Source organism: Lagopus leucura, unplaced genomic scaffold (genome assembly GCF_019238085.1).
Source record: "Lagopus leucura isolate 7727_CA_CO unplaced genomic scaffold, USGS_WTPT01 Super-Scaffold_100159, whole genome shotgun sequence".
In the NCBI taxonomy this organism is placed as follows: Eukaryota; Metazoa; Chordata; class Aves; order Galliformes; family Phasianidae; genus Lagopus; species Lagopus leucura.
The window spans coordinates 35,938,193-35,963,590 of record NW_024962335.1 but is presented as its reverse complement, the minus strand read 5'-3'; the positions used below and the strand labels follow the sequence as shown (position 1 = coordinate 35,963,590).

The window sequence follows — 25,398 nt, the reverse complement described above, 5'->3', positions numbered from 1 at the left end:
ATATAATGTGTATTCAAAACAGAGGAGCCAGTGAGTCAGACACCACTGAGAGACTATACAGAACTATGAAGATATTTGAATTCCCATTCAAAATAAGATTTACAAGTGCTGTATTTCCATTTCCAATTGGTATAGTAACAATTTCTAAATTACTCATAATAAAGTATAATTAACATTATATACAAAGATTATAACACTACAAATGGAAATTTAACTAGGAGGCAGAATGACATTTAACCCAAACATAGTATAGGAAATTCAAGACAGAATTTCCTGTGTTTTCAAAGATAAGGAAGAAATGTATTTCTTAACAATTTCTGAGAATAACTCTGTAATTTTCAAGTCACTTGAACAACAGGATGAAAACAAATATTTCCAAACTAATTTATCTTCAAGATAATTTAGCCCTTGTTGAGTCTGATTGATTTGATGCTGATAACTGGAAAAAATGGGCTTGTGCTGAACAAACTTGATACTTGTCCCCTTATTTAATCATTAGGTCTTCCAGATGGCAAAGTTTACTTCTCCCCATCTGCTCCTTTTCATGAAGAAAAAAGGAAGGAAAAAATGAAAGTGCTGAAATATGACTTTAAGAGCTTCTTTTCATGTCTTTTATTCTGTATCTGCGAAGACTAGCGGTGGTGCCTATGATTTTCTGCTTTGAGGAAAGTTAAATACTGGGTTTCATGCTTCAGGTCTTCCATGAGATAATTAATCTGAATGAAAATCATGGATAAAAACATTGAAAGAAGCAGAGTAATCAAATCAAAACATACTTGCAGAAGGAGCAAACAAAACCAACAAATGAACGTGGCATCAGACTTGTGATTAGATAATATTTGATGTAATCTAGCAGTAAACAGGTCAGAGCAGAATTTCAGATGAAATTTTACTATTCAAGATTTGGAAAATTGTTTCTATATTCAGAAAAGATTTTGTACAGAGACAAGTACTATCAGATAATGTGGAAAACGTTCAAGAAACAATTAGAAAAATAAGCCTCTAGAGAGTATTTTATGAACTAAATTTAAAGTAATCAACTTTATGGACTTGGCTGAAGGAGCACTTGAATATCTTAAATAGTAAGAAGCTCTCTGTACCTTTCTCTTCAGGCACAGTAGAAGGACCAAGATTTTTGCCTCTGTCCACCCTAAAAGAGCACACTGTCTTGGGGGATTTGGAAAAAAATCTGTGACTTAGTTCACCTTTCCTAGTGAGTTTGAATCCAAGAGAGGGGATATGGAAGAGCAGATGCTTGTATGCTCTTGGAGAGTTTTCTCTTACAACCATACTGTGCAGCACCTTGCTTGCTCCTTATTTTCTCTGCTGCATTAGGGGTTGGATGTTTTATACATCATGATAAAATTGGCAGCTGAGAAACTGCTGTTTTGTGTGAATTCATCACTGGAGTCATCTTTGGGTTTTGGCTATTCAAACCAACATGCTCCTGTTACTATGTGTCATGAATGTGTTTCGAGTTATGTTTAAGATTAAACAACTGTTTAACAACTGTCTGCAATCTGCTCCGAGGCAGGATAGTTCTGTGTGGCAGAGAGTGTGGGATCATATGGAAGAGTATCGGATGGTATGAGCAGTGAGCACACGTAGTGGTTTGGACCTTCACCTCTGAACAACACAGAATCCCAAAAAACTAGTAGAATACTGGGAAAAGATCCACTACTGTCCTGGCAATCCTAAAGAGGCACAAACCACTGTAGCATGCTGGGGCCAGGCCTGTGTCTGTCAAGCTCTGATCAACACTATTAAGAATCCTCAAGAGGAGCAGAATACCTATAAATCTGATGACAGTGAAAGGAATCCTTCAATTACTGTCATAGGTGCTGAAGCATCTCAAGTTACTGCAAGAGTGAACAATTGTGGTGCAAATCAAGTCAGATACCACAAAGTGATCTATGAGAGAGCTCCAATCTGAACTTCCTGTTTTATCAGCAGTCAAGTCTTTTAAGTCAAGCTTTTGAGGGATCCACAAAGTGCATCTGGGGAACTTGTTTCTGGAGAGCCTTGCAATGACATTCAGTAAGAAATGAACCTAGTTATCTTGGTGCTAACTGATGGGATGATCAAGAGGGCCTTCCATAGCATAGTGATGCACTGTGCAGGCATGCAAGTTTGTGTAACATTAATCTGGGGATGCCCATCCAGATTTCTGCCTGGATGTAGGTAAACCTCAGTTGTCCTTGCAATGTATTCTCTCAAAAAAGAGCTTTTTCCAAAGAATAAACATTCAAAGCCTATTTATTTAAACATTATTTAATTTCAGTAATGATAACCTTTATTTTTACTTCTTTCCTAAAGAATACCATCATAGAAATAACCATAAGAAGTGAAAAAATAAAAAATAAAATTGTAAACAAAGTTCTAATCTAAAATCATCCCATGCTAGGCCATTCTATCATTTTCCAGGCCTCTCCTGTTGCTAACAACTTTTGTGTTGAAAAAATATACTATACTGTAGGAATGGATAGAATGCAAGTTGGATGGGGGATGATATTCAGATTTTTAGTGGAGTAATGGAAGCCCACTTGAATTGAAAATTAGACATGACAGATCTTTGAAGAATATGCCACCTGGTTGGTTTGGATCTTTGGACCACAAGCCATCTTAGGAGATATTGGACTGTATTTAGAGATGGATTTTGTTGGTTTTAATTCTCCAATTTTGAGGAATTCACACCTCTCAACCCCAGCAGCTTTCACTGTCCCCTATGAGCAGACGTTGTTAAGCCCTGGATTGCTCCAAGCTTCACTGGCTTTGTCCCTGTGTCTGCAATTATCAATTTCCTGGGCTGGATAATTTCCTGGATGGCTAATATCTCTAGCAGTCAACAGGAAGATCAATAAGAAGACAGGTTTTCAACCAAGGGGGAAATCTGCCAAGTTTTAAACTTTATGTCCTAGGGGCCTTACTTGAAACTTAAGTGTACTTGGGGAATTATTTCCTTCTGAGAAACTGACAAATCCCAGCACAGAAATCTATTTGCTATAATTATTCCTGTCAAATATAACGGTTGTCTAATATGGATACATTCTCTTCCTCTCTTGAATTTATATGATTCAACATACTAAAATGCTTTGCATGTGAATCCATGGTTTTAAAACAAACATCAGGACTCAAATTTAAGGTTTGTTGAGATACTAGCTGGTTTTGGTAGGATCGTCTAGGTGTCACTGAGATCAGAATTTGGCCTGTAATCAGAAGCATTTAATCATTTACTCATCAGGCAAGTCCTGCTTTTATAACACTTGTGAAAATAAAAACAAATGTGTTGAATTAATTTAAGTGCTGTTGTCAAACAGTCATCAGAGACTGAGTCAGTAAAGGCACAATCTGAATCTGAGACACTGAGAAAGATGAAGGCAAAGAAATGAATCCAGCAAAGAACAACTAAACCAATCCAATTTGCTTTATGATGATTAAAATGGCAGCAAACACAGAAAATTCAGCAGTTTCCATTTCAAATGAAAAATGAGACAAATGAGAATAAACTAGGGAGGAAAAAAAGCAAATTGAACAGAAAGTAACAGACAAAAAAAAAATTAGAATATTCTACTGGAATTAAAAAAAAACCATAAATTTCCCTAAAATGCAAAACCTTCCACGGGAGACCACTTCCTACTAACAGATGTACTAACAGATGTGTAAAGGAGCTTTAGCTTCTGAGGGGAAAATTTAATTTTATGAAGCCTTTTAAGAAAACAAACAAACAAATGAACTCATCTTCTACTTATTTTACTGTCTTTAAAAAAAAAAAATTACTAAGAAAAACAGTCTGTTGCAAATTACACTTATTACACAGAAGCAGCCAAACTCTATAAGTACACAGACTTTCCAGGGTTTACATCCAGCTGGGACTTATAAATAAAGCAAGATCAAGATACAGTGTTGAGCACTAGCACACAAAACCTCTTTCATGTTGTTTTCTTTACATGTAGGTGCCATGCAAAAGTACATAGGGATGTGGTGCTAGCAGTACTCAGTGTGTCTGAGCAGAAAGAGTGACTTTTTTGACACAGCCACTTATAAAGTCTAAGACACATTCCTCTATATGAAGTGAATATTTGTAAGAGTTTTAGTTTGTGGAACTCTAAGATCCTCCTATATTGGATTAACAATGCTTTCCTTGCTATCAATGCTAAAAATTCTGGTTATTTCAAAGAAAGAAGTAGCAGCTTTGTTTTTGAAAATCCTACTTTCTGGCCCTTAGGACCAGCAGTTTCAAAAGACTAAGAGTACTTATTTGTGCTGATATTTGAAATGACATATATATATAAAAATATATATGTATATACACACATATATCTATATATACACATATATACACAGCTACAACTACTAATATCACACCTATATCTAATATCACATATTATATATACATATATATATACTAATAGGGGGACATATAGATATATACATATCTATATACTAATATCACAACTATAGCTACTTTCACCTTTGTATATGACTGAAGAAGCTGCTGGGTAGTCCTTGTGAGAAGGAAATGCTTTAATAACACACATTCCTCATCAAATGAAAGTTCATTTTCCTTAATTAATTGAAAAAGAAGTTTCTTTTGTCCAGAGACTTGAGGACACTTCTGCAGCTGTAAGGCTGTAGGTTTCCCTGTGCTACAGAGATTGAATAGAAACAGGCAAGCAGATGGGATGCATGGAGGAGGGCAGGAAGGGCTCCACGGGGGCTTCATAAGGTATCTGGGCTATGAACAGATACTGCAGGTGTGGATGGTGGTGATGAGGTAGAATGAAGCACAGAATCACAGAACTGTAGGGGTTAGAAGGGACCTCCAGAGATCATCCAGTCCAACCCCCCTGCCAAAGCAGGTTCCCTACACCAGGTCACACAATCAGGTGTCCAGGCGGGTCTTGAACATCTCCAGAGAAGGAGACTCCACGACCTCCCTGGGCAGCCTGTTCCAGTGCTCCGTCACCCTCACTGCAAAGAAGATCTTGTGCACATTTGTGCAGAACTGCCGGTGCTCCAGTTACTGTCTGTTTCCCCTTGTCCTGTCTCCACACACTGCTGAAAAGAGTCTGGCCTTGCCACTCTGCCCCCCACTCCTTAGATATTTATAGACCTGGATCAGGTCCCCTCTCAGTCTTCTTTTCTCAAGGCTAAACAGACCCAGTTCACTTAGCCTTTCTTCATAGAGGAGATGCTCCAGGCCCTTTGCCATCTTTGCGGCCCTCCGCTGGACTCTTTCCAAGAGATCCCTGTCCTGGGGAGCCCAGAACTGGACACACTACTCCAGGTGAGGCCTTACCAGGGCAGAGTAGAGGGGGTGGATCACCTCTATTGACCTGCTGGCCACCAACCTGTCGTCCACCAGGACACCAGGTCCCTCTCTGCAGAGCTCCTCTCCAGCAGCTCATCCCCCAACCTGTATCGGTGCGTGCAATTTTTCCTCCTAGTTATGCACATTTGTGTGTGTGTGAGTATATATATAGTCATAACTATTTTCCTTTTCCCTACATTAGTTTTTATATTAGTTAAATCTCAACCCATGAGTTCTAGTTTGTTCTTTTTCCCAGTTCTTTCTCCTGACCCACTGGGAAGAGTGAGCAAACAACTGTGTGGTGCTTAGCCACCTGCTGGGTTAAACCACAACAGTCTTTTATGGCGCACAGCATGGGGCACAAAGGATTGAGATAACAGCAGACCTGACCAGAGCATGTTAACAGGAGATCCTTAAGAGTCTGCTCCTGAAACTGTATTGTGTAGCACCTTGTGTGCTGCTTATTTTCCCTGCTGCGCTGTTTGTCATTACTGGGCATTAGATTAAGGTTTTTAGTTTGATATGTTGTGTGACCTCGTCTTGCATCATGATAAAATTGGCAGCCGAGAAACTGCTGTTTTGTGCGTATTCATCACTGCGGTCACCTGTGGGTTTGGGAAGCCATATTGTTCATACTATCAGCATTATCAGTCCCTCAGCCTCCCTTTCGCTTTTCCTTCTTTCCCTAGAGCTCAAGAGCTAGTTACAACAGTTCTTGAGAAATCTGAATATCTATGGCATGTTCAAACCAGCGTGAGTCATGAGTATGTTTTCGGTTATGTTTAAGATTAAACAATTATTTCAGAATAAAATCCCAACATCTGCCCCAAGGCAGGATAGTTCTGAGGGGCAGGGAGTATAGGATGGTATGGGCAGGTGCCTAAAAGAGTGGGCATCCATAGTGGTTTGGACCTTCACCTCTGAACAACAGCAGAACCCTGAAAAACTAGCAGAATCTTTGGAAAAGATCTGCCGTTGCCCTGGCAGTCCTAAAGAGGCACAAATCACTGCAGCATACTGGCGCGTGTCCTGTGCCAACTGAGCCTTTCGGTTGCTCCAGCACCTGCAATGAGCCCTGTGGTTGCTCTAACTCCTGCAATAAACCTTGCGATTTCTCTGCCTCTTGCAACGACTGCAGTATCTCCAACTCCTGCAACGAACATTTTGCCTGCTCCAGCCCTCATGATGGTCCCTGTGGCTACTCCAACCCCTGTGACAGATTCTGCAGTTGCTTTGCCCTTTTTTGACAGACGCTGCAGTTACTCCAACCCTACTGAAAGGCCCTGCAGGTACCATGATCCTCACAACCAGTCTCATAGTCACTCCAGGCCTCCTGACAAACCCCACAGTTCAACTGGGGAACAAAATAGTACCCATATCAGTAGCCCTATCAGCAAGGAGAAAAATGTCTACAAAAGTCAGAATACTTAGCAAAGAGAGAAGTTTATAAGTGCAGAGAAAAAAAAATGGAGTGTGATCATCACAAAAGCAAGAGGAAGAAGAAGAAACAGAAACCATCTGACTCCTAACATTAAGTGGACTGTGAGATTTGCAAGAAGATTACAGCTATCAGCCACGTGAGCATATTGCCACCTGGCTGCTTAGGTTCTGGCATAGTGGAACCAGTATCCTGAACTTAGCAGGTAGTGAAGCCAAGAAGCTGGGATCTGTTTCTAGGGAAAGTGGCACTGACAAAGCAATTGAAAAAGGAATACGGTCTTTCACCCCGAGGCGGCAACTCTTGTCAGCCCTGAAGGAAAGATATCTTTTCAAGGAAGACCTGGTACTTAACCCAGGCATATGGACCACAATGGAGAAAGGTATCCAGTACTCGGTTCCAAAGATGCAGACGACATGATATGTATGTGAAGTATGTGGCAGAGAGTTGTATGGAATGCACCATCATCATATGCCAGCAGCCTGGAGGAAAGAACTGGAAAGATGATGAAAACCAATAGTGGATGAAGTGGCTAGCCTGCTTTGACAATATGAAGATAATCTCTCTTCCTCCCCGAGGGCCCGTGTCGCAGCTGTGGAGAAACTGGTTCAAGAACTCAAAGGAAAAGAAACAGCTTCAACTGCTCCTCCAGCTATATGAACCCATACTTCATCCATTAGGAGTAAGCGTTCCTCTGCTCAAGAGAGAGGATATAGTAGATACACACCATGTAGCATCCAGGGGTTTTACCTTCATGACCATGGACAGGATATGCGGAAGTGGGACGGGAAACCCACCTCAACCCTACAGGCATGGGAACTTGAGTTGCAAGGGAAAACAATCACACGAGTGGGTCTTCCTGGCAATATGGAGGCTTCAGTTTCCCGCAGGCAGTTCTCCAGACAGCGAAGACAGTGCAATCTTACATCCAAGGATGACAATGAGACTTTTGGTTCTCATACACCAGAGATGAGTAATGACTACCGTAACCAAAACTAGAGGGACTCTTCCTGCAGCCAGATGCAGGAAAGGGATAGTCGGGTGTATTGTACTGTGTGGATGTGATGGCCTATCACTTCAGAACCAAAGAAATACGAGGCTTTAGTGGAAACCTGTGCACAACGTACTCTAATGCCATCAAGTTATGAAGGGGTAAAACTCATCTGTATTTCTGGAGCAAGGGGGAATCCCAAAGGTTAACTGTACTGGATGCCAAAATAAGCAAAAGGACTCCGTTGCAACTGGCTCAGAGGCCCTGTGCATCTTTAGTACAGATTGTCTCAGGATAGGGTAGTTCAAGGGCCCAAAAGGGTATTGGCGAGTTTTCAGGATAGCTGCCTTGGAGGCAGAGGATATTAAGCAGCTGTCTACCTTGCCTGGTGTCTCAGGAGACTCTTCTGTTATGAGGTTGCTAAGAATAGAACTGCAGGTGCTGGTTGCTAGTACAGCGGTGCACTGGCAGCAATATCATACCATCTGGGACTCCCTAATTTCCATTCATGAGCTGATTCCCCAACTGGAGAACCAAGGAGAAACCAGCAAGACTCGCTCACCCTTCGGTAGTCCCATATGACAAGTGCAAAAGTCCATTGAAAAGTGTTGCCTAACAGTGGACAGTTGTGGCCAGAGTGAAGTCACACCACATTGCTGTGCCAGATAATAACTGCAGACAAAGGCAGCCAAGTTGTATGCCAAAACTGACATTGTGAATGCTTTTTTCTCAATCCCTCTGGAAGCAGCGTTCAGGCCACAGTATGCTTTTACTTAGAGGGGTGTCCAGTTCACCTGGAATCGACTGCCCCAGGTGTCAAAACAGGACCCTGACATTTCTCACGAGCTGATCCAGAACAGGGAGAAGCTCCTGAATACCTGCAGTACACTGACAACACCATTGTGTGGGGCTACACAGCAGAAGTTGTTTTTGGGAAAAGGAAGAAAATAATTTAAATCCTTCTAAAAGCTGATCTTGCCATAAAGAAAAGTAGGATCAAGGGACCTGCACAGAAGATCCCATTCTCAGGAATAAAATGGCAAGATGGACACTGCCAGATCCCCAAGGACATGATCAATTAAATAACCACTGTGTCTCCACCAACTAACAAAAAGGAAACACAAGCTTCCTTAGGTGGTGTGAGCTTCTGGAGAATGCATATTCCAGATCACAGTCTGACTGTAAACTCCCTCTATCAAGTGATGTGGAAGAAGAATGATTTCATATAAGGCCCTGAACAGCAACAGGCCCTAGAACAAATGAAACAGCAAACGAAGAGTTCTGAGCTGCTTCAGAAGTGGTTGGTAGTGAAGCACAGCTACTTTTGGCATCCCACCTGCCTGTGCTTGATTTGGTGTTCAGAGGGAGGGTCCTGTCCTCCCCACATCGTCCAACTGATGGTACGTGGAGTAAGTGGATCACATGGATCAGTTTCAAAAAGGGAATCTCAGTCATCCAGGAAGCTCAGAAGTGATTATGGACTGGCTCAAAGACTTAAGATTTCAACACATCACCAGAAAAGAAGGTTACACATGCTGAAGAGGTTCCACTGCATCATAAAGTGCTGGAAAATGTTTGCTGATGGGTTTGTTGCATCGTGAGAAAGCATTCGAGATGGAAGGCTGCTGTATGTACTCTTATACAATGAGCTGTAGAAGCTACTGAAGTAAAGGGTGAATGGACTGTTAAAGACTGCATTGAGACCAGCGAGTGTTGGGACATTCAAACCCTGAAGTGTACATTTGACAACACTCAGGGTTCTGCCAAATGAGCTGATCCTGCCCAGTCAAACCTCCTGCATACCGTAGAAGAGGACAAAGACCAGGTGGTGCATGTAAAGAACGAGCTGGGCAAAACAGGCTGGGTTATTTCTGCCTGAGACAAAGGCAAACCTATTCACGGGATTGCTTTTGCTCAGAGACCTAAGTGCATATGGTGAGTATTGTGGATGGGGATGTCCATTGTGTACCTCAAGGTGATTAGATGCTGGGTGAGAAGAGCCAATAATTTGAATTGTGTGATGTTGAATTGCTACCTAATACAGTATGTCATCCTTGAAGAGAGCATAATGGGATAACTCGTTAAATGTCTACAGTGCATTTGTGAGGTCTATATTTTATTGCTGAAATCTGTAACATCTGATCTTTTCTTGGAACCAAAACCAAATACTGCCTAAATTCCATCTCTCAAGAAAAGAAAAATTGTTTTCATTCATTCATATGATAGTTTGTGGTGGAAGGAACCTTAAATATTACCTAATTCCAAACTCACTTCGTTGAGCAGACTTGCCATCAAATACCTTGAAAACCTGCAACTATGCACCATTCATTTGGCCATGAGCCAGAAGTGTGCCCTTGTGGCCAAGAAAGCCAACAGTATCCTTGAGTGCCAGCAGATAGAGGGAAGCGATCCGGAATCATTCAGCAGGACATAGACAGTCTGGACAGTTGGGCAAAAAGGAACCAGATGAGGTTTAATGAAAGCAACTGTAGAGTCTTGCACATAGGAATAACCTTAAGTATCAGTACAGGTTGGGGGATGACCTGCTGAAGAGGAGCTCTGGGGAGCAGGACTTGGGGGCTATGGTGGATGACCAGCAGGCCAGCAGTGTGCCCTGAAGGCCAATTGGATCCTGGACTGCATTAAAAGGAGTGTGGCCAGCAGGTGAAGGGAGGTGATTCTCTCCCTCTACTCTACCCTGGTCAGGCCTCACCTGGAATACTGTATCCAGTTCTAGGCTCCTCAGTACAAAAAAGACATGGATCTTCTGGAAAGAGGAGAGCCACAAAGATTATAAAGTGCCCGGAGCATCTTCCCTATGAGGAAAGGCTGGGTGACCTGGGTCTGTTCAGCCTTGAGAAATGAAGATAAGAGGGGATCTTATTAACATTTACAAATATCTTAAGTGTGGGAGACAAAGGGACATGGCCAACCATGTGGTCTGTGGGAATAGGACAAGTGGAAATGGCCATAAACTGGAGCATAGGAAGTTCCACAGCAATATGCAAGAGAACCTCATGGTGAGGGTGACAGAGCACTGGAAGCCCAGAGAGGTTATGGAGTCTCCTTCTCTGGAGGTATTCAAGAGTTGTCTGGCTGCCTACTTGTGCAAACTGCTCTAGGGAGCCTGCTTTGACAAGGGGGCTGGACTCCATGATCTCTAGAGGTCCTTTCCAAACCCCACAGTTCTGTGATTCTGTGATTCCCTTCTACTCTGCCTTGGTGAGGCCACATTTAGAATACTGTGCGCAGTTCTCGGCTTTCCAGTCCAAAAAAGACAGAGATCTCCTAGAAGGAGTCCAGCAGAGGCTACAAAGATGATAAAGGGTCTGGAGCATTTCTAATATGAGGAAAGGCTCAGGAACTTTGATCTGCTTATCCTGGGAAAAAGAAGGCTGAGGGGAGATCTGACTGATGTTTATAAATATCTAAAGGGAGGTGGGAGGCAAATGGCTGACGCTAGGCTTCTCTTGGTGGTACATAATGATAGGATAAGGAGTAATGGCCCAAAACCTAAATGTAGGAAGTTCCATACAAACATGCATATGAACTTATTTATGTTAAGGGTGATGGAGTACTGGAACAGGTTGCTCAGGGAGGTTATGAAGTCTCCTTCTATAGACATATTCAAGACCTGTCTGAATGCCTACCTGTGCAACCTATTGTATTCCTCTAGCAGGAAGGATGGGTTCAACAATCTTTTGAGGTCCTTTTCAATCTTTGCAATTCTGTCACAACATCTCTGGGCAGCCTGTTGTGCTTCAGTCCTCTGTGAGTAAAAAATGTCCTCCTAATATCTTCTCTAAGAAATTCCTCTTTAAATTAAAAAGCATTCCCTTTATGCTATCACTATCAAACTGTATAAAGTCGGTCTCTCTTGTGTTTATAAGCTCCCCTTAAATACTGGAAGGCTGCAATGAGGTCTCCCCAGAACCTTCTCCAGACAGAATAAGCCCAGCTGCCTCTGCCTTTCTTCATAGGAGATGCTGCAGCCCTTTGATCACTTTGTGGCCTTCTTCCAGACATACTCCATTCTTCTAAATCTTTCTTGTGCTGAGGCACCCAGGTCTGGATGCAGTACTCCAGCTGGGACCTCATGAGGGCAGAGAATAAAGCAGTCCCTCTCCCTGCTGGCCATTCCTCTTTTGATGCAGCCCATGATATTGTTAGCTTTCTGGACTTCAAGGACACAATGCTGGCTCTCATCCAGCTTTTTATCCACTAGGGTCCCCAAGTTCTTCTCTGTAGAGCTGCTCTCAAAGAGTTTTTCTCCCAGTCTGTGCTCGTATCTGGGATTACTCCAACCCATACTGCACCTTGCGCTTTGCCTTGTTAAATCTCATCAGGTTCACCTGGACCCACAGTGGGAAATTATGCTTGTTCATCTGCTGGCTGAAGAAAAAGCTGTAGGAGAGGATGCTTAGAACTTGTCTAAGTTAGTGGACTAAGTTAGTGGTAAACTAAGTTATTCAGAAGCAGCTGTTGGATTTAAATTTCACACTCACAACCTGAATTCACTTCTGAAGGTAGACAAGCCTTTAAACATTCATGTATAGTACAATATACTTTTCCTTCTGTCTTCTGTAACTCACTGGTTTGATATCAGCTAGCTCTGAAAATACTAACTTAGATTTCTGGCAAATAGAAATGAAGAAATAAATATATCTGAGTTAATTAGATTAAGAGTTTCTTACATTTTAACTCAGGTAACGTAAGATAAAACATGCAGTAAGTACAGTAGGGACAAAACCCAAATAAAGGAGTTTTAGTGCTGGAAGATGTGAGAGAGCAATTGAAAACTAGCACTTGAGTTCCACAATGGGTAACACACACAGCTTAAGCACAGAAAATGTTGGAGGAGTGCTATAAATCTTAAAAGAAAGAAGCAATCCTTCAGGAATGTTTTCATTGCCTTTGGTACAGGCATGTAACAGATAACAAAAATGGGACTTGTTCAATGTAATCTCTATATTTACATGGCTAGATGAGTGGTGACTCACTCAAAAATACAGACAGTGTAGCATTGAGTCATGCACTCTGTTTTTCTGATGCTGCTTGTTGGAAATATGGAACTGCCATCCTTTTCATGTGCATTTAAATCCAACCAACAGGTTTCCTGAGCTTCACATGATAACCAATGAATTTAGTTACAGTAAATACAGACACACAACCTGTTCCAAGACAACTCTGCTCCCATTTACATATCTTCAGCATGTATTTCCATAGAGGAAAATTTCGAACACAAACCTAAAAGTCAGGCTGGGCAAGACTTATGTGTATGTGTGTGTGTGTGTGTGTGTGTGTGTGTGTGTGAAGAAGCAGATAAGAGAGAGGAAGAGAAAGATGAAAGAGAGAAGACTATATGATCTTGTTCTGAGCTTTCCATATGATTGTTGTCCTAAAAGGACAGGGGCTTTAAGACCACTGTACTGAGCTTGCTCACACAGTGAGATGCTTGTACCACGCAACCACTGAATTGGATGGATTGTGCTCTTTTATTCCCAGCACTGGAAGACAGATGCAGAATCACCCCGATGTTCCCACCTTTGCAGAAAGATTTTGTTGCCTGTGCTGTGATTACAAAGGAGTTCAGGTGAATGCAAACACTCCATGTTCCTCACATTGAACACAGATGATTTACTCACACTTTGAACACTTTCCTATGACCACTTAGCACTAATAGTGCCTGTGAATCCCTTTCTCTTCTCCCAGCCAGCTGGCAGATTGAATTACCATTCGCTTTCTATCAGCTCAATGGTTAAACAGGGAGGAAGTGTGCAGAGGAATGCTAGGACGTTAGCCTAACCTGCACTGGTGGCAGTTTGTTTCCTGTGACTTCAACACTTGGTTTTTTTTGTTTGGTTTGGTTTCTTGTTGCTGTTTGTTTGTTATTGTTGTTCAGGAATTTATCCCTGGAAAAAAATGGAAAGAGATCTATGAGCTTTCATGTGACTAGTGCTATGTAATGTAAGGAAGGGTGGCGGATGGCCCACTCTATCACTGCTGGGAGAAGCACTCAATAACAGCGGTTTGTGCAGGCAGGACAAAGTGCTGTAACTTGCTTGCAGGTTCACAACCAAGGGAAGTGTTCTTCATGTCTGCCAGTATGGGGGTAAACAATTGTCTGACAGCTAAAACTAGTGTTCCTATAGAGAAATTTCCAGAGATATCTACAGCATCCACTAAGACAGAACTGGTAAGAAACGAGTCTTCAGTTCAGACAGTTGGTAGCACTGAATGCCTTGAACTTTCTCCTGGAGATAAGGTAAGTACTAGCACATATACACTCACACAGATGATCTTTTACAACAAGGAGCTGGGTTGCAAAAAGCAGTTTAAATGCTTTCTAGTGCTAGAGGTGCCAACGGAGAGAGACATATGTTGTTTAACAGTCATATTCCAGAAGTGAACAACTCTAAAAGGAAGACGCCTTGATCCCTGGTGATCCACAAAAGCAAGTCTGCAGTTGAGTTCACACTCTCTAGCTTCACTCTCAAAGCCAGATATGTTTATACAACTATAGGCAGCCATGGCCAAGATCTGTAAGTAAAAACTATACCAGCAGCCTGCATGTAGTGGGTGATTCCCTTTTATTGATGTTCCTTTCTGCTGGACTGACAGGGTGTCTTGAGAGGTATGCTGCCTCCTGGAATCTGAGATCCAGGATGTTGCTGAAAGCATGCCACACCTTGTCAAGAACGTGGAGTACTATCCTCTGTTGTCCTTCCATGTGTGCATTAATGACACTGGAAGCCCGAAAATGGGCAGAATCGAAGAAAACTATAGAGCCTTGGGAGCACAAGTGAAAAACACTGAGGTGCCCAAATTACCTTCTCAGTTTTGCCAGTTGGAGGAAAGAGGAAAACCAGAAATAGTTACATAGTTCACATCAGTTCCTGGGTACATGGCTGGTGTTTGTATGAGGGTATCACAGTGGGACTTCCAATGAAGATTATAACCTGTAAGGGAGGAATGAGTCCATATGTCTAGAAGAGACAGGGCAATGTTCAGCAGCAGGCTGACTAACCTAGTGAGGCAGGCTTTAAACTAAAGGACTCAAGAAGTGGAGTTAAAAATGGCAATGCTGATGATATGCTTATGACTGGGGAATAAGACAGGCCAAACAGAACAGTAACAAGTGTTTCTTAGTTGCCTCCCATTACATGACCCAGAATGTCAGCCACGTCAAGGGCGTGTATAGCCATGGGGCATCCTTTTGAATCCCTAGGGATGAATTATGAATGGGTGGAGAGCTCATGGGTGAAAAATAAGGAGCAGGCAAATGTGGGTGACATCACTGTGAATTTTTACTACAGGTTGCCTGATCAGGAAGAGGAAGTTGGTGAGACCTACAGACAGTGAAAGCAGCCTCACAATCACAGACAGTGTTTCTCCTGGGTAACTTCAACAGTTCTAGCATATGCTGGAAAAGCAACATTGTAGGGGATACACATGGTCCAGGAGGTTCCTGCAATATGTGGAAAATAACTTTCTGAGAGGTGTTGTGGAGAAGCCAATCAAGAGAGGTCAGCTGCTGGACCTTGTTCTTACAAAAAAGGAAGGGCTGGTCGAGGGTGTCAGGGCTGGGGACAGCCTTGACTGCAGCAACCATGAGCCAGTGGAGTTTGTGGTATTCAAGGACAAAACAAGGCAAGAAGTAGGATTGCCACTGTGGATTTCAAGAGAATCAACTTTGACCTCTTTGGGGACCTACTTGGAGGTCTAGTTAGAGCATTGCAAAATAAGGGGTCCCAAGAAAGATGTTTCACATTCAAGCACCACTTCTCCCAAGCTCAGTATCAGTGCATCCCTAAGAGCAAGAAACCAGGCAAAGGTAGCAGAACATTTGCATGAATCAAGACCTCATGGAAAAAGTAGAAGAGTTTACGGAATGTGGAAAAAGGGTATGGTAACTTGGAAAGAATATAGGAATGGTGTCAGGGGCTGCAGGGAAGAAGTGAGGGAGGCTAAGGCCCACTTGGAATTAAATCTAGCAAGGACAACAAGAAAGGCTTCTTTAAGTATGTCTTCATAAAAAGGAAGTCTAGGGAAAATGTGGGTCTCAGTGAGGTGGGTGCTCTGATAATAAAGGATGCTGAGAAGGTGGAGATGCTGAATGTCTTCTTTGCTTCAGTCTTTATTGTTAAGACTGCCCCTTGGGTATCCAAGACCCTAGAGACATGAGAGAGTTTGGGGAAAGGAAGACTTCTACTTGGTTGAGGAAGATCTGGTCAGAGATTGTGTAGGCAAAATCAATGCCCACAGGTCCACAGGTCCTGATAGTTAGCACCCATGAGTGCTGAGGGATCTGGCAAAAGTAATTGTTGAATTGTTCTTTGTCATCGTTGAAAGTCAGCCTCACTTTTCTCCCTAGGTAGGTGATGGAACAACTTATTCTGGATGTTATATTCAGGAAATTGGAAAAAAAGGAAGTTATCAGGAGTAGTCCACATGGATTCACCAAGGGGAAATCATGCTTGATCAATCTTGTAGTATTTTATGATATCATCACTGGCTGAGTAGATGATAGGAGAACAGTGGGTATTGTCTATCTTGACTTTAGCAAAGCTCTTGATGCTGTATTCCATAACATCCTCATAGTTAAGGAAGTGTGAGATAGATGAACAGACAGTGAGGTGGATTGAGAACTGGCTTACTTGACAGAGCTCATAGTGTTTTGATCAGCAGCCCAGAGTGTAGTTGGAGACCTGTAATTAGCAGAACTCCACAGGGGTTAGTTCTGGGTGTGGTCTTGTTCAACATCTTCATTGCTGACATAGATGAAGGGACATGGAACACCTGCTGCAAGTTTGTGAATGACATAAACCTGGGAGGAGCACTAACACACCAGAAGCCTGTGCTACCATTCTGTGGTACCTGGACAGTCTAGAGTGTTGGGTGATGAGGAATTTTATGGTGTTCAACAAGGGCAATTGCAGAGATAGATGGAGATATTCCTTGGGAGGAATAATTCCATGTATCAGTACAGGTTAAGGGCTGACCTTCTGGAAGGAGCTCTGCAGAGATGGATCTAGGTCTCCTGGCGGCCTATAAATATCTTAAGTGGGTGAGGTCAGATGTTTTTTGGTTGTGTCCAGAGGCAGAAGAAGGGGCAAAGGGTATGAAAGGGCATAGAAAGTTTAATATGAACTTGAGAAAAATCTTCTTTACTTTGGGGGTGGCAGGGCACTGTAACAGGCTGCCCAAAGAGATTGTGAAGTCTCCTTTTCTGGAGATATTAAAAACCCACCTGGACACTTTCCTGTGATACTTACTCTAGGGAACTTGCTTTAGCAGGAGAGTTGGACTTGATGTTTTACAGAGGTCTCTTCCTATTCCTGTGTTACCATGATTCTGTGATTGCTTATATCCACACACCTATCATCATTCACAATATGCATTTTTCTGTGCCTCTTGCTTGCTTGCCCCTTGCACTTAGCTCCCAGGCTGCTCTTATGCTGCCATCTACACACGCATTTCTGCCTGCATTCTTAGACAGCCTTCATCAAAGTAAGAGACAGATAACTGCAGACTGTCTACACCCCCATAAAATCCTTCCCAATCTTCGTTGCTCTTCCTTTCTTCACCCCAAATTGTTGTCATTCTCCCAGGTCCCACACCCAGCTCTATACTAGTTACCTGTACTTCATTTATTTTGAGCATGCTGTGTGCACAACTCACTTATCAGATAGCTGTTCACTTCTACCACCTTGTCTGTAATCCTTATAAATACACACTAACTGATAATTTCTCTGCTTGCTCACACACCATCATTTCTCACCCCTTGTTAAATGAGCTGTCATTCTCATTTAATCCCAATTCGTGCCTTATAAGTTCTAACTCCACTAACCTATCCACATTTGTTCCATTCCCTCTTTCTGCTTCTTTTAGCTAGTGCCTACTACAGAGTCATAGGTACATTAGTTGCATCTTGCTTAATAAAATATCATTCCTTTTTATTTGTATGTGTTCTCCTAATCCAACACTGTTTGTTACTTTCCACTACTTTCCTCAGCTACTTCCCCTGTTACATGTTGCCTGTTCCATCCTAACTGCAGATAAGAGGCATCCTTTGTTTCTAATAGGCAAATAACTATTGCACCTTTGAACTACTTCCTCAGTTTGTCTTCAGAGCAATACAAAACTAATATTCCTTCCTGTGCTCTCTTGTCCTGCACCTCCATTAGACTACCCTTTGCTCACTGATCTTTACAGAAAACCCAGCTCTTAATATTATCCTTATACCCTCTTTATTCTTCATTCTTCGTTCATTCCTCATTCTCATGCTTCATGAGAACTGCCAAATCTTCATATTCACAGTTCTCCTTGTCCCCATAATTTTACTTATCTTGCATTTCCTCACAATACCTTCACACAGCTTTTTCCTTTATTCTGCCTTTGCTCATAACCAGTCACAACATGTCCACAATACTCCAGCAGGCTTATAGCCTCTGAAATTTCTCATAGCTCTTCATGCTTCTATCCAAATATATGAGAGATGCTCTGAAAGTAATGCCTCCTATTTTACTTTGTTGGCCTACTACATCATAGGTGGATATGAAAGACAAGCCACGTTCCAGACAGCCATGCAGATATTTGTGAATGTGGTATGCAGGCTCTTTTTCATTGCTGGTGAAAATGCATAGTTAATGGAGGTGACTGTTGAAAAATAGTGTTTTGTAACTGAGAATATGCTATATCAAATAGTGTAATTGTGCTCTTTGTTGCAATTTAATGACAATAAACAGGAAGGTGTTACTTTCAGAGAAACCTATGTGCATTTTTCTTCCTCCTCCAGACATCCTTCCTGCACTGTGCTTTCACCATTCTCTCTAAACTCCCACTGCATATCCCCCACCCACCCTTCCTACATCCTTGTAGGTCCCTTTCATATTTTCACCCAGTATCCAGTCTGCATCTTTTCCCATCCCTCTCAAGTGATACTTCCCTTTCTGAGTCCTAAACTTTTCTCCATCCATGAACATTCTCTCTGTCCAGTTGACTTGCAGTAGTTTCCCTGTTATGCTAACTACCTTTGCATGGCTTACCTGCTCTAAGTACCCAAAATATAGCACAGTATATTGTGGTTTATTTTCAGCACCTAATACTCTCCCTACAAACTCCTGAGGTATTTCCTTCTATGAGTTATTTAGTTAATTTTTCCCTGGGGAAAAAAAATAAATAAATAAGAAACACTAAATATATTGGTTACCTCAAAATATACCACCTTCCTACACAAAGCACTCCTGTCCTGACCCTTCTGGTTTATCTTCTCCCCATATTTTGAGACCTCAATCTGCAATCGTACGTTGTTTTCCTCCCCCTACCATGCTAACAGACTCAGCTTCTAGTGCTGACATGTGTATCTAAAAGTACAAGTCTTTATACTATGTGTTGTTGAAACCATGCTTAACTCTCATTCTCTACTGCTTTTGTCTACTTTTTCCCAAAGCAAGGTAGTTTAGTTATTTTCGTTTTTCTGACATCTTAAGTGTTTTTGTACCACTCCTCTCCTTACACACTTGCACAGGCCACATATTTCAGTGCCTGAGAATGTCTTTCTTTTTTGTCTGGGTATTTTCCTGAGGGCACAGTGTTAAGTCAAACTTTACATACCATTTGCACTTCTCATGCAACAAATCACATGAGCTTAAGAGTTAAGAGTGCTTTTTGAAACTCTGCAGTTCATAACAATTGTCTGGACCATACAGCACACTTCTCTGTTTATTTAAAAAGGGAAGAAAAAGCACATACCCACTCCCCTCTAAATAACTGGTTTTGCAATATAGGACTGAGAGAATGTGTGCATAGCAGCCCTTTTCATTCCAAAATATCCATCTCTCTGAATAATGCGTATTTATAGTTCAAGAGATAGGACCAGCACAGAGCTTTCTCGTTTATTTTAATAAAGGATTAAGAACTGATCAGAAAACTATCTAAACCATTCAAGGATTTTTTCCCCTCTTAGCTAATAACATTTGGTAACTCCATAAAGACTCGCCAGTAACTAACTTAATGCTTTAAGCTGCATTTCAGCTGTTTAGATGAGAAACAGCTTTCTACTTTGCTCTCTATATGTCTGTATTTATTTGTTGTGTGCTGCATTCTTAGAGGACGCTTACTGAACACTGAAAATTGTACTGTAAGAGTAAGTCACCCTACCATCCTACACACAAAGTGAGTGTATCTTTTTCACCTAGCCACAGATGTACAGGGTATCCTTTGATCTCCAGTTCCTTCCAGAGAATTTAGTATTGGTTTTGAGGGGAAGGGTGATTGATTCAAAGGTCATGAGTAGGGTTTCCAGTTTCTGACTTGCACAAAAAATAACAAAGCTCCAGTGAAGTTAAGTACCTGAGACAGGAGAAGTCTAGGAATTAGGAATTTTGACTTTGCGTGTCATGGGCTCTAAGTTTCCCTTAGGGCAAGTCTGCTGTGTATTCTGACGCTGGTTCCTGCAACCGCTACGCAAGATTTGCAACTCCTTTTGTTACATCTGAAGTTTCTTGTTTCCGTCTTAAAACCAAGAGTCTCCTTTGTTTCTGCCTCTTAAATTAGATTCCTTTAGCACCTCGTATTTTTCCTCCACTGTTTTCTTACCGGGGATCTAAACAACAGTGTACAGAGCAGGAGGAGAGAGGAATCTCAAGACTAAAGCAAGCTGTAGGGCAATTAGAGGTGGGGGAAGGAGGAGGCACAATGGGAAACGCATCAACATTTGGGACAGATCTACTTCTTGCAAGACACCCCTCCCAAACTACCATTGTAATTCTTTAAAGAATCCCTCTCCCCCCTCCTCTCCCCGCCCTCTTAGGACCCTATTAGAAAACGTCAAATTTCCCTTACCGTGGTAGAAGTAACCATGGCATCCGTGTAAATGTTTCCAGAAAAGTCGACATGAAGAGAAAGGTAAATGTAAATACGTTCATTCAAAGTCCCAAAGTTGTCTGCTTGGGTTGTGCAGAGTTGCTCTATGGGAGAGGAGCCTTTAACTCTGAGTCCCGTGAACATAATCTCCCCGATTATAACAAACCAGCTCAGCCAGATGGCTCTGCTCTGTAGATTAACCCTTTTATTGCCATACTCTACTTTCACTGCCTACTGTTTATAAAAATTTTGCCTGGCTGGGGAATTTCAGAGAGCAACACATTTTTTTGAAAATAACATAATTGTCATAAAAGTCTAATTTTTTTTTTCTCTTATATGCTTTACAATACCCATAATGCGTCTATTTTTTATTTTTATTTTTGTTTTTTTTTTTAATTATTTTTTTTTTCTTGTTCCAACTAATAATTTCATTCCTTTTCCTGTCAAAATCTTTTCATATTATAAGGAAAAGTCTTAGTACCCAGGAATATTCTTTGTAATTCTTTTGTTAAATCATTACGATAAAACAATCTCTTCTGGACTGTGACTCTCAGAAGACAAGTATTTCATTGCAGGAATGTACAACTCTAATAGTCCATTCCCTCTTCTCTGTCTCTGTCTCTGTCTCTGTCTCTTTCTTTCTCTTTTTTTTCTCTGTCTCTCTCTTCCCCCCACACTTGCTTTGTCTCTCACATGCATACTCACATATATACACAGATGCAGTCTTTGGTCAAACTGCCATCATGAGTTTCTATTCTAATCCATATTTAGAAATCATTATAGGACATGCAAAACAGGTGAAATAGAGAAACAGAACTGAAAAGCCATAAACTTCCAGTCTCTCTCTGGCTTTATTATTATTATTGTTATTGTTATTACTTCCAAATTCTAGGCACATTTATTTATTTTGTCATTGTTTCTCTCAGCCAAGTCACTCCTCACATCATAAAAATAGAAAGAATAGACCTTAGAGTTGAGTTTTGTCCAGATATGCCTCCAGTTTTGATTTGCAGATTAGTCCATTAGGAAAAAGATGGTGAGTGCCAAAAATATGGAAAGTTAATCAGCAACCAGTAGTGACTGGTTTCTAAAATTCTTATTTAGAGATTGCTCACAGAGATGGCTGATAAATTTAGCTGCATTCCTCTAAGTCTCCCTCTAAATTTACATGCTTAAGTCATCTTTCTTTTCTATTTGATTCAAGCATAGTTGAACAAGTAATAACCATAAGAATCTGCTTATATAAGATAGATATAATATAGATACAATACTTCAAAATGGAAGTAATCAGATGCTTCACAAGATCATGAACCTTTCTCTTTTGTTTTTTAACAAACAAATTTTACTCTTTCTCCTCCCTTTGTAAGGATTATTAGACCTCTAATGTTGTCAAAGCACTGTACCATCATCTTCAAGCTCAACCTAGATAGTTGCCACCATTTTATAAAATATTTTCCACTGTGAATTGGTACATGGTAGGTGTTGTTTGTAGTTGTTGTCCTTTACCTAAATTTTCTCAACCATAAGATAATGCTATTTAAAGAAGTCTAAATTCTATATATTGCATCTGTTTCTTAAGTGCTTCTTGAATTGCTTATTTTCCCTAACTGCCCAGATGTGAACGGAGAGTAATCTTCTATCATTGACTCTTAAGAGCATTCATTCCACTGAAAACTACTGCTTCATCAATTCACATAAAAAAAACACCAAAACAATCAACCAAACCAAGAGATATTCCGAAAACTGCACAACACAAATCTTGAACAGCTCATGAGCCTTTTTGTCTTTGCTATTTGATTGAACACAGTTTCCATCCTTTTTAGACCTTTCTCAGCTAAAAGGATGTAAGAATTAACTCCTTTCTCCCTATCCCAACACGCTAGTCAAATCTGAGAAATGCCTAAAATATGACTCAGCTTTTAGTCTCCTCAAGTAGATAAACAGCTCTAGGAATAGAAATCATTCCCCTGGCTTGTGAATGCTCCTCCAGAGGTAGGCAAAGGGTTAAGCTCTGAAAGCAACCCTACCCTAGGAACTTTACATTTGCAGGTAGTCCAGAAAAAAAAAAAAAAAAAAAAAAAAAAAAAAAAAAAAAGAAAACAAATAGTGTACAACTAAATGTCCCAAGCAAAGGGGCTGCCTCCCTCTGATGGGAGGTGAATCTACCAGAGCCAGGCAGTATGCATGAATTGAGGGATTTTGCCTGGTACTTTGTCTGTGTCTGTGGGCTGTCAGACACCTTGTAACATGAGATGTGACAACTTAATCTTGCCAAATATGCATGCACTGTTAAAAGCATTGTAGACGGTGTGTTTTTACAGCTATAGAAAATGGAAACATGCTTGTTACTTGCAGTTTTGCACATTTTTCTCTAAAGATGTTTCTCTCCTTAAATGTTTTTTCTAGATATTTTTACATCTTCTGCTAGGTCATTTGGTGCCATGTTATATCTTGTTTTCTAAGGATAAGCCTTAAAACAAACAGATTTTATTAATTTTTTTTTTTTTTTTTTTTTTTTTTTACACTTCAAACAAGCTTTATGGTTGGTTATTTTGTTTTGTTTTGTTTTACGAAAAATAAAGATCTCAAACTGTTATTTTAAGTATAGTCCTTTGATCCAAGATTCTGACATAGCAATCATGTTTGTTACTTTTAGCAAAATCTCTAAGTCTTGAAGAAATTGAAATATTGCTCTGAGCATATTGTAGAAATAATCTTCAGTTTTTGAGGATTTTAATTGAAATAATAACTAGTCATTTATCTGATTAATTTGGTATTTCATTAGACTCCAGAATACGCAATATTTTATTCACTGCGAAGGCAGTCTTTTTTCCTTAACATATTAAGATACCCCTATAATTCCATTTTATGTTAATAAAATAGAATACTTATAGAGAAGATTTGTATATTAGTAAATAAATGGATGAAGCTTTTCACTGGGTTTGATGGGTGCCTTGGCTCATTTTATAGTCAGGATTTCCCCCGTTAGTTTTGCAACAGCGCCACTTTGTGGTAGTTGTCCCTAGCAGATACTGAGAGTAGGAATGCCTGCCGGAATACTACTTGTTTCAAAAAGTTTGTCCTCATCGTTGCTTTGACGTACATCAACAGATGCATTTATCTACAGTAGAACTATATTCCAGCCATGTACTTTTCCATTTATGAGAAGGTAGTTTTGAAGAAAGACTGAGAAGAAGTAGAAGCAGAAGTTTAGCCCTCTCTGAATGTTTTGCATAAGAACATCACTTTCATTCAAATTTCCAGAACTTTAGTGTTTGTAAACATCTCTAGAAAATATTTTCAGTGACAGTTGTTGTAAATGTTTCATTAAAAACAAAAAATCGAAGCATAGTTTTCTGTAATTGATAGAAATAGCAGCAAGAAATAATAGGTTATTGGGAGGAAAAAAATAAAGCAAAAAAAAACCAACCAACCACATAATTTAAATATTATTTCAAGAATACCAGAGTTGTGATTTCAGAGTTGATAGAATTGCTGAAACATTACTGAGTTTGGCCTCCCTTACATCTGCATCAGTTCTGAGCTTAAGCCGTCATGTACACTTGTGCTGGAGTTTCTGTTTCTCCCTTGTACTCCAGAACTCAATCTAGGGAAATGATAGGTGCTAAACAGAAATTCTAAGTAAGCTTCATATTTTGTTCTGTTATACATTTATTGGAAAGTTGTCTTCAGCAGCTTTTCCTTTCATTAAAAAATTATCTCATGAGTTCTTAAAATAATCAGACTAGATTATAGCAATTAACAGAACAGATTCAAGGTGTCACACTGAAAAACATATATCCAGAGCTGCAGACATTCCAAGAAGTAAAACATAAAAATACAGGGCAAGAACCATGAATTAATTTCAGACTCTGAAAGTCATTGCTGTTCAGATCTATTCCTGAAAGCACTAGTCTCTGCACAGTTAGCTCACCTGTAAAACTGTTTTCCTGAGGATTAACAAAGTGAGATTAAATCAGATTCAAAATTTTGTACTTATAATAATAATAATTTTTGTACCTATTAAGTATAACTAGCACTTTTTCACATGAAACATTTTACATACACAACCTAGCATTACACAAACAAAAATTTAAAGTGTTTCACAAATAATTTTCATTTTGGGGTTTTCTTGTTTCATAAATGTAGGAATCTGTACTTCTATATCAAAATAGAGGCATATACTAAGTAATATACAAGAAGAGATATATACTTGCCAACACATAACTAAGGTTTGGCAATAGGGTTATGGATCATCACAAATCTTGTCTACTGCAATAATGTAATGTAATAAACTTCTCACTTTAGAACATATTTGGGCTTGTGTAATATTTTTCTTCTTCTGATAGTATCTAATTTTTCCAGAGACAGTTTTTTATTGCAGGAATAATCAAGAAACTTTGCAGCATCTGATTACAGATACAATTTCTGGAAATAAAAAAGAAAAATCTTCCTAACAATAGACATACTTTTAGCCTCTAGTCATTTGTTTTGATTACCAAATTAGTTGAACAGAACTCACATGATTATCTGTAACAAAAGTCATTTCTTGTTTATGAGAGTGTTGAGAAGATTTTCTCATTGGAGGAATCAACCACTGCAAACAATAGAGCTGCTTAGTAAAATGCTAAAATTTCCCTAGCAGGGCAGTAAAGTTCAGTACTGGTTTTTGTTCCTGGACTGATGCTTTCGTACCTGTATGATCCAGGAGAACTGCAATTTCTGAAGCTGATTCTAAGAGAATGAAGCAAAAAAAAAAAAAAAAAAAAAAAAAAAAATTTTTTTTTTTTT

General features: G+C 40.3%; 1 protein-coding gene across 1 annotated transcript in view; it reads right to left on the bottom strand.

Moving 5' to 3' along the window:
- The window catches only part of NTF3 (neurotrophin 3), a 60,886-nt gene extending 40,161 nt beyond the window's left edge, over positions 1 to 20,725 (bottom strand). The window contains exon 1 of the mRNA XM_042890049.1: positions 20,587 to 20,725. Coding sequence (XP_042745983.1) covers positions 20,587 to 20,604 — 18 coding nt within the window. The 5' untranslated portion in view covers positions 20,605 to 20,725. The remainder of the gene's footprint in view (positions 1 to 20,586) is intronic.
- Between the last annotated feature and the right edge of the window lie 4,673 nt (positions 20,726 to 25,398).